This window comes from Mauremys mutica, chromosome 6 (genome assembly GCF_020497125.1).
Source record: "Mauremys mutica isolate MM-2020 ecotype Southern chromosome 6, ASM2049712v1, whole genome shotgun sequence".
NCBI lineage: Eukaryota > Metazoa > Chordata > Testudines > Geoemydidae > Mauremys > Mauremys mutica.
This window is the reverse complement of record NC_059077.1, coordinates 29,819,722-29,833,389: the sequence shown is the minus strand read 5'-3', so window position 1 is coordinate 29,833,389 and position 13,668 is coordinate 29,819,722. Positions and strand designations below refer to the sequence as shown.

The following is a 13,668-nucleotide window of genomic DNA, read 5'->3' as shown; positions in this document are numbered from 1 at the left end:
TAATGCTAATTAATTCTTAATCACTAGTGGGTAGGCACGCATTTTAAACTGACTCTTCATCTTAACTAGGATGTCCTGTGGCAATAAATAAACCAACAAAGCTTCAATAGATTCCAGAGGTGTCAAAAGCACTAGATCTTCAGTGAATGTAGAGTAGAGTGACTGCAAGTAAAGAGGTTTAGCAATCTGTAGTGGAAGAGATGTAATTAGACGCAAAATTCATATATTAACATAAAACAGAAAACACTTTAATAACAACTATAACCTGATTATATATTTTTGCTATTTAAAATAACTCCTTTCATAACTGAAAAATCATACAATTTGTCTTCACTACTGTGCTACATCGGCACCTCTGCAGTGCATCAGGTGAAGATGCGCTACATTGATGGGAGAGTACTCTCCCATCGATGTAATTACTCCACCTAAACGAGACGTGGAAGCTATGTTGGCGGAGAGTGATTCCTGCCGACATAACACGGTGAAAACACCGCTTTAAGTCAGTGTAACCTATTCCGCTTGGGGGGGTGGTTTTTCACGCTCCTGAGTGACATAGGTTACATCGACTTAAGTGGTAGTGTAGACAAACCATAAGTCCCAATCTCTTCCACCACCACAGGCTCCTTGTCGCCAGTCTCCTTGCTCAGCTAGTCCTAGTCCTCCTGCCCCTGCAATTTAATGTTTTTCTTTTTGTCTCCCCTTCTCCCACCCACCACTGTCTCCCCTTTTCCTTCCCCGTGCATCTTGTCCAGTCTCAGTCTATGCCACCCTTACTCCTTCCCCCTCCACAGTTTATTTTAATCCCTATGTGGTTTTATACCATGCTCATCACCATAGTGTCTGATCAACTTTCAGTAGTTCTTTAGGCAATGAAACTAACATTTGTCATGTGTTTGGCTGCTTGTCTGGCTGTCCAGCCAGTCCCAGTTCTTCCCCCGAACCCTGACTTTTTGATACATATGTTTCACTTCTCCCTACCATGGTTCCTACTCCCAGTCTCCTTGTTCAGCCGGTCCATTTCTCCTCCTCCCCCAGTTGCTGGGGTGACCTCAGTCCCTCCCCACTCATTTCCCTCCTTGGCTCCCAGTCAGTTGTCTTTCTCAGCCACTCCAAATCCTTCCCCAACTCCCAGTCACTAGATTTATTTTTCTTTCCTCTTTTCCTTCCCTGCCCCTTCCAGTCCCAATTTAGTCCTTTTCCTCCTCTCCCCACACACCCCAGGTCTGGTTGTTTTTCATCTGCTGTCTGATCAGGTGGTTTCCTTCTCAATGCTGCCTAAGTACCAACTGGGGGGGGCTCATTGAGAACACAGGAGAGCTAGACTGTTCTCAGTTCCAGTGCTGAGCCACACATTGGCCCAGAGCAACTGGGAGCAGCAGTTACAGTGAAAGTCCATCTTATCCCCGGTAGCCCTTGTCTTGAGCACACTCGTTTGCTGTATGGGGGTGGTGCAGTGTCAATCTGGTCACATGCAAGAACTGTGAAGGGATGGAGCATGCTCAGACATTCTGGAGGGATGGTGTATGTGTAGCCTGCTTACCCCTAGGAATGATGAGAGGATGGGGTATGTTCCATGAGGATGGAATCTTCAGAGACTTTAGCTGCTAAAATCTAATAAGTCTATAGTGTGGTGTGTGATTTCCTGTCCTTCCAAAGACTTATAACTTGCACAGATTTTCATGGGAATGGCAAAAGGTACATGCGTGACTCAAAGACTAGTCCCCTACCAAATTTCAAGTCCCTGTTCTAAATCAGGGGTGTGCTAGAGCACTTCAGAGGAAAGATAGCTAGTATTTTTTAACATGGGCTAAACAATGCATTTTTCCCAGCCCTTGTTTTTGCAAATGGTTGAACCAAAAGAGTTCAGTCTGACTCAGACACCCATGTAAAATTGCAGTCCAAATATTTAAGTTGGCAAAGTTATAAACAACTGAAAACTGGGTCTATTAGGGGAAGTATAAGGCAACCTTAATAGGTGGTGCTAACAGCCCCACCTGTAATAAATATAAGATATTTTAACAGGCACAACAACATCTATAGAATATTGACAATGGCAAATAAAGAAACTGAAATTTTAGGTATAGATATATAAATGATCAGTTAGGTGCAAACGACCTGTACTGGACTTAATTTTTAAACCTCGAATAGGAGGGTTCCAGAGAAAATGCTGACAGACCCATAACTACATTGTGGCTTTTGCTGATGTGCCATGTAAAAGCTCAGAAATTAGAACCTCTGGGACTCATCACAGATATTTTTTAAGTTCATTTGGCTCTAATTACTCTTTACTGCAATATTTCTGTATCTTTATATTTATACTCCCAAAGCACTGTCATAAAATTCTTGGATGCTTTTTTTTTCTTGTTGGACTTTTAGAGGTTACCCTATCTACACCCTAGTTCCAAGGCAAATAACTCTGGATTAGGCACAGGGATATCCTGACTCGTCCCACTAGCTCGAGGACATAATGCAACAGCAGAGCTGTCATTGTTGTTCCTCAGCAGAGGGAGGGAATTTACTCCAGAAGTTTCTGGCATACCACACCCATCCAGTTACCTGTCCCTGAACACCACCTGCAAACTGCTGTGCAGGGTGCCGCTGCAGAGCTGGACTCCATGCCACAGAGGAGGAGCACATCTAAATCAGGCCTCTCTGTACAGTGGAAATGTACTGGTTCTATTACCAGGATGCTCTCTGGATTTCTGGAGGTGGGGGAAGGATTTGTTCTTTTAATCTGATAGCGGAGTTTAAGAAACTGTATCATGCCTTATGGAAATATCATACTTTATAGTTTCTACTATGATGTTTTCAAAATAATGAATCAAATTGAATGTTACACTACAAATATAATGAGATACAACACAGGTTCTTCTCAAATTCTCCTCTTAGAAAAGCTTATAGATGTACTAGGTTCAGAAGAATCTTTATAGGATTCATGGAACTCTGAATTTTCAAGACAAGGGTTTGGTTTACAAAAAATAAAGAATTTTTAAAATGAAATGCTCTCTCTGTTCTAGTGGCTCAGAGAACTGCCTCATGAAGCATTTGAGCATGTACTCTCTTACCTGAACAGTTGAATGGTCTGACACTATCGGTAGGAAATGCACTTTATTACTTTCTAGTTGCTTGCTTTGCCTTTCTGCAGTAGAGGCTGTAGAAAAAGATTCTGAAAAAGATTTGGTGGTTGTGGTGGATAATCAGCAGAACATGAGCTCCGAGTGTGATGCTGTAGCGAAAAGAGCTAATGCAATCCTGGGATGCATAAACAGGGGACTCTCAGATAGTAGTAGAGAGGTTATTTTACCTCTGTATTTAACACTGGTGTGACTGCTGCTAGAATACTGTGTCCAGTTCTAGTTCCCACAATTCAAGAAGGATGTTGATAAATTGGAGAGGATTCAGAGAAGAGCCATAAGAAAGATTAAAAGGTTAGAAAGCATGCTTTATGGTGATAGACTCAAGGAGCTCAATCTAACAAAGAGAAGATTAAGGGGTGACCTGATTACAGTCTGTAAATACCTAGACAGGGAAAACATATCTGATAACTGAAGACGTCCATCTGACATGATCCAGCAAGTGGAAGTTGAAGCTAGACAAATTCAGACTGTAAATAAGGTGTACATTTTTGACTTAGGGTAATTAACCATGAGAAAGTATGACATGTCCAAACTGTCTTTGTTCCATACAACCTGCATCAGAAAAATCCTCCATATCTTTTGGCCCAGAACAATCTCAAACCAAGATCTATTGACACAGTGCAGCCAAGAGGATCTGAGCACCATCATTGCCAGGAGGCACTGGAGATGGACAGGTCATGTGCGTCAGATACAAACTGCTTCCATCACCAGAGTAGCAATAAGATGGACACCTGAAGGCAAGCGAAAATGAGGCCACCCAAAAACAACACAGCAAAGAGCTGTGGAAGCCGATCTGAAAACACGGGCACAGCTGGGGAACCATTGAAAGATCTGCCAGAAACAGACAGGAGTGGAGGAGCTTTGTCACTACCCTAAATGCCAGAGGTTTAATAGGAACATCATGATGATGATGATGAATTAACCATTAGAACAATTTACCAAGGGTCACGGAGGATTCTTCATCACTGACCATTTTAAAATCAAGATTGGATGTTTTTTTAAAAGATCTGCTCTTTTAAAGAAGCTCCATGGCCTGTGCTATACAGGAGGTCAGACTAGATTATCACAGTGGTCCCTTTTAGCCTTAGAATCTATGACTCTAGATGCAAGGGGGTGAGGCGTGTACATCCAGCCCATCTCTCCTGAGAGAAAGATACACAATACAGAACAAACAGAAGTGTACCAGAGAATTTTCTAAAGGAAAAATGAATACTTTCAAAATGAGATAGTCATCCATTTTCTTAATAACTAATCAGATTACATTATATTTTGTGGAATAAAAAATATTCAGAACTTTGATACAATCCTCTAGTCTAGATTTTTTTTATCTTATTTTGATCTATGAACTCTGATTTTGATATACATTTTTGCTGACATTCAGTGCAAGGAAGAGCATAGTGGTCTGCATAATCACAATGTGTAATTAATCCATTTATACATTGGATTGTTCTGGGATGAAATTTCTCCATTCAGCATTCTGGGTTTTGTTTGGCTTGGTTAGTCTTAGTTATATAACTACTTCCTGTGGCGCTTAAACTTCCAGGTCAATTAGAAGTCAAGCAATGGCTTGTTTAGGAGTGAACCATAGATAAATGTGCGTATGCTATGTGATTATTCAGGATTTCTTGGTGAAGTTCATAAATGCTCTCAAAGCAGTTAAATCACTTTGGGAGATAATTTTGTAGAAGTGATTGCAGGGTTGGTAATCATGGGCTATAGCACTATTGTATGTGAAAGTAGAACAGCTTTCTCATCTATGCGGCAGTTCTAGCATGTCCAACAACCCTATTGTATAAACCAAGATCCTTTGTACTAGTCTTGATAATGGACTGTTAGGCATTTACTCCAATGAATGTGCACCTGACCAGCAGTGTTATCAAGGTGTTAAACAAATTGGAGCCACAGTTTGTCTGGAAAAAATGGGAAAATTTTGTAAGTTTTGCTTTGACGCTTTGTTTATAGCAAGGTTTCAAATGCACCAGAAAGAAATAAGAGTGCATGAAATAGATAGGGAATTACTTGCAAGAGTCTGGTCTGTGTGAATTTTTGAATGTCATTTAAAGATACTTTGCTAATAAAGACTAATTTCTTTTGACTTTTGTTGGAGCAAAGATTTTTAGCATATGGAATCTTTCTGGTTGCCCTATAGTGCACTTTCTAGTAGTTTTTAGTCTGTTGTATAATTAGTTAGATCATTTATCTTCTGCCCCTATATAATGGATCCAAATTAATAGGCTGCAAATTTAAAACAAAGAAAAGGAAGTACTTCTTCACACAACACATGGTCAACCTGTTTAACTTGTTGCCATGGTATGTTGTGAAGGCCAAAAGTATAACTAGGTTCAAAGAAAGAATTAGATAAGTTCTTGGAGGATAGGTCCCACATCCCCATGCTCCAGTTGTACCAACAATCCAACTGCCACAAGTTGGTACTGGACGACAGGAGATGGATTTCTCAAATTGTCCTCTTCTGTTCATTCCCTCTGGAGCATCTTGCACTGGCCATTGTCAAAGCCAGGATACTGGGTTAGATGGGCCATTGATCTGACCCAGTATGGCTGTTCTTATGTTCCTTAAGATATGAAACTATTCCTTTCCAATTTCTGTTCTCTTTGACACAAAGCCTACCTTCCCTTGAGTTGTGTCCTGTAGGAAAGTCACAGCTTTAAAGTCCCAGACTAAAGCCCTTCCATCCCAATCCCAATGGATGCATGTTCTGTATGGAAGGATACCGGCTTGACTCCCATTTGTGCAGTAAACATTCGGGATTTGAGACTGATACACCACAATCAGGGATAATCCTCAGTCTCAAAATGTTAAAGGTCAAGAAACATTGGTGGTAGAATGGCCAGCAGAGCCTTTCTGGGTCTTTCTGTTGCAGTATGGAGTAATATGCTACCCACCAGGCGTCTAGAAGATGGAACTAGTGGGATTCTAACATGGGAGCACCTAAAGCTATTGAGTACAGCTGGGTGAATAATGGATTTTTCAGTTCATTGTCAGTCTGAGAAATCATAACATTTCATTTAAGGGTGAACCAAAAATGTTCTGCAAACCAGAAATTTTCAGCAAATCAAAAGGTAAAAAAACCTTCAAGTTGAATTGAAACAAAACATCTTGTTTTGACCCAACTCAACATTTTTCATTTAGACTTTAGGCATTTTGACAAAATCAAAACAGGCCTAGATTCACAAAATGGAGGAGGCTATTAGAACTTTCAGCCTGCTAGCTGGGGAACTCACCCCAGATTTGGGAGCCCCTGGGTCAACTACTATCTCTGCCAGAGAAGTGATTTGAAAATGGGTTTCCCACCTCCCAGATGAATGATCTAACTACTGACTATTGGATGTTTAGGTATTGGTCTTTCTCGATCTCTCCTGTTGAATCTGTTCCAATGACTTTTGTTATTCATAGTGTCAATTCGTAGTCATTGGGCCAGGGGAAGAGAGTGAGAATGAATCTATATAGCCTAGTGATCAGGACATTCACTTAGCATGTGGGAGACCCAAGTCTCTGCTGTTACGACTACTTAGTTAGACAAAGTGGGACAGCTTCAACAGGAGAGATTGAGAATGACCCATATCAGAATATCCCAGTGTCCCGTGTTTCCTAACCACCAGTATAAAGGTTATAAGGGAGGTTTCCTTCTTCTCTTCTCTGTCCCCGGGCCATTTTATGATTATCATCTTACTTTGCTTTTTCGTCAAAATGCCCAAAATTGAAAGGAAAATTTTCAAGTTGGATCAAAACAAAATGTTCCATTTTGACATTTCCAAAACTTTTCAGTTTGGCTGAAAATATTAGGTGAACTCAACATAAATTCATTAATGGTTTCTGGTTAACCAATGCTGCATTTTAGAGTGAATAAATTATTTTCCAAAAGTATTTTTCACAGCTCTACTGTCCAAACATTTTAGTACCTCACAAAAGATAGTTTTGTTCAGGTTGAAAAAATGGGTGAAGATTTGGATGTTGTTGTTTGGGTCTTATTTTTTTCTGGGTTTACTGTTTTTTTCCAGTGCAATCATGGCATGAGTATACTTAGTGTCTTATCTGCTAGATTTTGGGTTTCCATTTGGATGGAAGGCAAGAAAAAACTTAATTAGCTTGCTAATGCAGTCATGATTGACACCAGGCATCAGTACTTTTTATGTAAACATACTGATAGGTTTTGACAGGAAGTCTGGGGAAATCTACTGAATCACATATTCACCTTTTAGATATGCCATGGAGGGAATAAGCTAATGCCTTGTCACAATCCTGCATTTATCCCAGATGCCAATCACAAGTAGACAGATTGTGTAATTTTTATATAATTATTAGTCTTTACAGTGATTGTGCATGTTTCAAATGGCTTAAAAGAAGGAACTCTCATAGCCTTAATAGAATAAATAAAATACACAGAGGAAATAATAGTGTATATGGGTCTCATCATGTAGTCCTCTCTTAGGCAAAGCTGCCACTGATTTCCATATTGCCTACAGTGTGCCAGGTTCTTTACAGACAGATGCAAAGACAAGAACCTGATCCCAAAGGGCTTACAATATAGATACTCAGTATTAAATTGATGTTTTTAATTTTATAACTGCATCAATAATTCTATTTGTTGTTTTTATTTCTTGTAGGTTTTACTGGGACTTAATCATGCTTATAATGATGGTTGGAAATCTTGTCATCATACCAGTTGGAATCACATTCTTTACAGAACAAACAACAACACCATGGATTATTTTCAATGTGGCATCAGACACTGTTTTTCTATTGGACTTGATCATGAATTTTAGAACTGGGACTGTCAATGAAGACAGCTCTGAAATAATACTGGACCCTAAGGTCATCAAAATGAATTACCTAAAAAGCTGGTTTGTGGTTGACTTCATCTCATCAATACCAGTGGATTATATTTTTCTCATTGTAGAAAAAGGGATGGATTCAGAGGTTTACAAGACGGCTAGAGCCCTTCGCATTGTGAGATTTACAAAAATCCTCAGCCTGTTGCGTTTATTACGTCTTTCGAGATTAATTCGATACATACACCAGTGGGAGGAGGTAAGACATATATTTATATATCCATTCACTAACATTCTGTTCCTTTAAAAATTAAGAATTAGAACTCTTTAAAGAGATATACATAAACTGGGCATGGGGAATCATGAAATCTATGACTTGGAAAAAGGCATCTTTACTGCCCATTCAGATTATTTACACATAAGGACTAGTTGATGTGCCTGTTTGTATGAAGAAGACATACTGGTGTTACCATTTTCTCTCTATATAGAGAAGTGTAGAGTATATATGGCAGAAGAGTCTGTGTGTGAGCAGGGGCTCAGAATGAGACTCTATTGTAAAATTCAGGGGTCAGCTGGAATCCTGTCTGGTAAAACTATTTCTTTATACTGTCCCCCATTTGTTTCAAACAATTTAGGGTATGTCTACATAGCATCAGGGAGCAAGCCTCTCAGCTTAGGTTGACAGGCTTGCGTTGGCGGGGCTCGTGGTAGCATGCCAAAAATAGCTGTGTAGACATTGTAGCTTGGGCTGGAACTTGGGCTCTCAAGTCCACCCCACCAGTCCCCAGGCTTGAGAGCCTGAGCCACAATGTCTATACAGATATTTTTATCATGCTAGTATGACCCCAGGCAATCCAAGTCTGTCGACCCAGGCTAGGAGACTCACTTCCAGATGCAATCTAGATGCTCACAATGGTTTGATGCCCATAAAAATTAATAGGACCTGCGCAGCTAAACCCTTGTGTTAATCCTGAACGTTTTAACTTTGACTGTGTTACACTTTCCATCTTATGACAGTGAAAATGGAAAGCATTTCCAATCTAGCAGGTCTTTGGAATACAAATGTCCTGAAGGCTTGTGTGTAGGTTGAATATTTTGATTACTGACCTGGTTTAAAAATGGTGGTTGCCACAGTCTTGAGTTAGCTCCTTCTTACCTACCCACTTCCAAGAGTAATACTTTGGGGAATGATCTCATGCTATCTACCAACTTGACAGAGGTTACCTCTCCAGAGTTCCAGGAATGAATGGCATTCCCTAGTATCTGGCATGCCAGGAAATATTACCATAGCCAGGAAAATGTATTTGGGAAGGGTTTCTGCACAAATAATTACAAATCAGTCATTTAGTTTCTTGCTTATATCCATTTTTGAAATTGCAGACCATGATTGTTTTGATTTTTTTGTTGTTTATTTTTTAAGTGTGGGGAACTGCCAAAAGTAACAGTAAAATATAACTACTGACTGTTAAGACTTCTGTTGAGTAAAAAACCTGAAGAAGGTTATGGGACTAAAGAATATTTTTGTGAAATGAATGCTGTAGGATATTATGGTGCCCTTTCCATCTCATATGTTTATCAGCTGTACCCTTTTCAGTGCACTAGATTCTCCTGCTCCTTTAAAAAAAAATAAACACTAAGTTTGTCCATAATATCCAGCAAACAGATCAGTTTGTGTTAAAGGCCTGGCCCTGAGAGGTGTAGAGTACAGTATAAAACTCTTGTTCAAGCCAGTGGTGATGGTTGGAAAACTGAAATCCCATGCAGGTTGATGAGAGCTGCTGATGCTCAGTACCAGTTGGACTCACTCCTTACATTTTCTTTGTGAAATCTGCTTATTTTTGCCTTCTAGAATGACATGGTAGGTGATACTGTATTATAGTGTAGTTATTATTGAAATGTTAACAATACACTGTACTCTTGTACTCAGTTTAGCTATGGCAAGTGATTAAGAAACTCTTGCAGGCCTCCCATAAACCTTTGCTTTTACCTCTGCCGTGTTTTCTAGAGGGATATTCTTGTGAATTGTTTTCAATGACATTAATTTGGTTCAGATCAAAAGAAGTTAATGACATGCTACAAATCATGGTGCTACAAATGATTTGTAAAAGTACTAATTTCCAATTTATGAGCAAACACAATATTTTTAAATCAATATAATAGACGTGAGATCTCAATTCCAATATAGGGACATAATGTTTATACTCAGAAAGGTTTCTCTTCCAAAAGGCAAATGTTTTGTATCATCTCTGTTGGCCAATAAACTGGCACAAACAATATTCCTCCCCACCAAAAAACAAAAACAAACAAAAAAACCCAACCAACCAACCAAACAAACAAAAAAAAACCACCCAACAACAAACAGAGAAATGAGTCCAAAGCAAAGATAATTGAGTAGATGCTCCATCTATTTTACAGCTGGCAGCCACTGAGAATCCCCGGGGCAAACACGCTCTCTCTTGGGCTGCCATGTTACTTCTTCCTTGATTCCACTATTGAATCCTCAGAAATGTTTTTGAGTTGACAATTTTTGTGTTTGTTGGGTTATAAGCAGTCCATTCTCTGGGAATGTCTACCATGCCTATCACCTTGATATCTGAGCACCACTAGGAAGACAGAAAAAGAATCCAAAACAAGCTATTCATATTGGTTTTTAAAAAACAAACATTTTGCTTTTTATAAAACGGTCCCAATGACCTTGAAAATGTACAGATGTGTTAACAATGTGGACTAAATCAGAAATTGTCACCCTAAGTATTGATGAATACATGAATGAAATTCATCCAATGAAAAATATTTCTCTTCCCATTCTATGCATTTTTTTTGACATTTTAGTAAAGTTCCTCATGGATTTTCATACTTGCTTTCATTTCCTCTAATAGCATATTGCTATTTTAAATTTAGTGAAGTCTTTGACAATGTTCTACATGATTATCTCAGCTACAGATTATAGACTGTACATTAGGATATGATAACAGCTTAAAAGAAAACAAAGATAGTTCAAGTGTAGGATGAGCTGTGCTTGAAAGAACATTAGTGGTATGGTCCCCCAGAGTGTTCAGACCTTTGCTGGTATTTATTTACACTGCATTATGAGTGTGCATGTACATGCATGAGAGAGAACAATTATTAACTTTGTTGATGACACAAAAGTAAAACCTGTTTCTCTGTATACAAATTAAAGTATTTGATCCTTTTTGCATATGGGCTGATGTGGGATTTTAAATGTGATTTAGAAAAATCTGAAATACTACATATTTGGATAAGAATGGTGACTACGAGGCCAAAATAACCAGAAGGGCCATAAGTGATTCCTTATTTTAAGAAACTGCCAACAGAATGCGCTCAGGAAAACAGAATAGACGACAAACATGCTTGTATAATAACACTGATCCCACTGAGATTCTTTTATAACCTAAGCTACAAAAGACAGTTTGGAATTGTTTGGGATATCCCCAGAACTCTAAGATGAATGGGCTGCAACTATAAAAGGATTTTTATTTGATATTTTTCACACAGGTTCACGTACTCTCCTTTCTTTGTCCATTTTTACATAATTTAGTATCCAGCTGCTAATAGCCACATTCAGCAATTTTGAGACAGTAATGTGTGTAGTGTTGAAGATTTCCCTTTAACCATGAACCATTATGAAGGAACACAGCTGCAGCCTGCGTATAGTTTATATAAATTCTGACTAGCTGTCATGGGGTATCTCCTGAGAGTCCTTAAAGATTAAGTACAGGCTACAATACTTCAGGTCTCCTTCACCACCACCATGTTGTATTTTGTTGTTCCAGTAGGCTGCCACCTGTAGTACTATTTACATATATTTTCAAGCTAAGCTAAGCAAACTCCCCCACTTTTTTCTGGGGAATGAAATGGGGCTCGAACAGCCAACTCTGCCTTCCGCCAGCTCTCCCCTTTCCCAGGGCTTCCTTCCTCTCAGTTTATATGCTCACAGCTGCTGGGATTTCTTCCCTCTCTAATTAGCTCCTGAGCAGTAGCCATGTTGTGTTATGTTGATTGACCTTCCAGTTAGGTCCCAATTAACCTATATTGGAGGGGATTTGAGTGACAGGATGCTGAGTCAGCTCCCGACTCAGCACACCCTGTCACAGGAGCATAGTTAATGTCAGCCCATGTTAGTAGTTAGACAAGGGGTGGGCAAACTTTTTGGCCCGAGGACCACATCTGGGTATGAAAATTGTATGGCAGGCCATGAATGCTCATGAAATTGGGGGTTGGGGTGTAGGAGAGGGTGAGGGCTCCAGCTGGAGGTGCAAGCTCTTGGGTGGGGCCAGAAATGAGGAGTTCAGGGTGTGGGAGGGGGCTCCGGGCTGGGAGTACAGGCTGTGGGGTGGCACTGGGGATGAGGGGTTGGTGGAGCAGATGGGTGCCTCAGGCTGGGACTGAGGAGTTCAGAGGGTGGAAGTGGGATCAGGGCTGGGGCAGGGGTTTGAGGTGCAGGAGGAGGTCGGGGTGCAGGCTCCAGGCAGCGCTTATCTCAAGCAGCTCCCGGAAGCAGTGGCATGTCCCCTTTCCGGCTCCTATGCAGAGGCACGGCCAGGCAGCTCTGCACACTTCCCTGTCCGCAGGGGCCGCCCCTGCAACTCCCATTGCCCATGGTTGCTGGCCAATGGGAGCTGTGAGGGCAGCACTTGGGGTGAGGCCAGCGTGCAGAGCTCCCTGGCTGCCCCTACACATAGGAGCCAGAGGGGGGACATGCTGCTGCTTCCGGGAGCCGCGCGGAGCCACAGCATGCGGGGATCGGGGCAAGCCCCCAACCCTACTAACTGGCAGGAGGTCAAGGGCCAGATTAAAACGTCTGGAGGGCCAGATGCAGACCTCAGACTGTAGTTTGCTCACCCCTGACTTAGACCCTTGTCAGTCAATGAGTGGTAATGAGAGAAAACATTTAAACAAAGATGGAGTGGATAATTTGACAGGAATTTAGTTTCTTTCTTTATAAATTGACATTAACCTAGACCTATTATTTTTTCACTTCGGCTAAAGTACCCTACACTTACAACCCAAACAGCAGTAAACAGATGATACCTTGTTAAATAAAACTACACAATTTTAAAGTAAGTAAATTTTTGAAAGAAAAGGGGGAATTAGTATGTAAGGTATTCTTTTTGGCAAAAGGCTCCTTTCCTCCTCTGACAGCTCATCACGCACTTCCAAAAATATTAAATATAGAATACTGGACCAAATTTCTACCTAGTATAACTTCACAGAATTCAAAGAATCAGACAGAAGGGACAATACTATGTGATTTAAGTGACTGATCACACAGCACAGTTGTTGAATCATGGGAAGTGAATACTCAAATGCAGTTGTCACAATGAATAGTTTAGAAGCAAACTGATAGGGGAAACTTGCTCACCTAAAATATTCATTGAATTTGAATTAAATTTAAAAACTATTATTTTTCATGGTAAAACTTCCAGTAGAAAATGGGGATATGTTTATCAAATTATTTACTTTTAATAGGTCTGAGGTCTCTATGTGACTAATTAGCTATTCAAAAAAATTTTCTATCATCTTGAGTGAATGGACCTTTAAGTGGGGAATAACTCACGTATGGCTTTAAGTTTTTCTGTAAAATTCCTACTTTACTGACAGCACTGACAATTCTTATTTTGAATCTGGCATATTACTCTTGAGTTTGTATTCAGCTATTTTGGTTGTATACATTTCTTTCAAACTGCTGCTTTCTTCACCAAGGTATTTCTAAAAACATG

At 40.0% G+C, this 13,668-nt stretch overlaps 1 protein-coding gene across 1 annotated transcript in view; it reads left to right on the top strand.

Moving 5' to 3' along the window:
• Positions 1-13,668, top strand: part of HCN1 (hyperpolarization activated cyclic nucleotide gated potassium channel 1) — a 290,597-nt gene that overhangs the window by 23,435 nt on the left and 253,494 nt on the right. Inside the window, exon 2 of the mRNA XM_045021684.1 lies at positions 7,763-8,186. Within this exon, the coding sequence (XP_044877619.1) occupies positions 7,763-8,186 (424 nt within the window). The remainder of the gene's footprint in view (positions 1-7,762; positions 8,187-13,668) is intronic.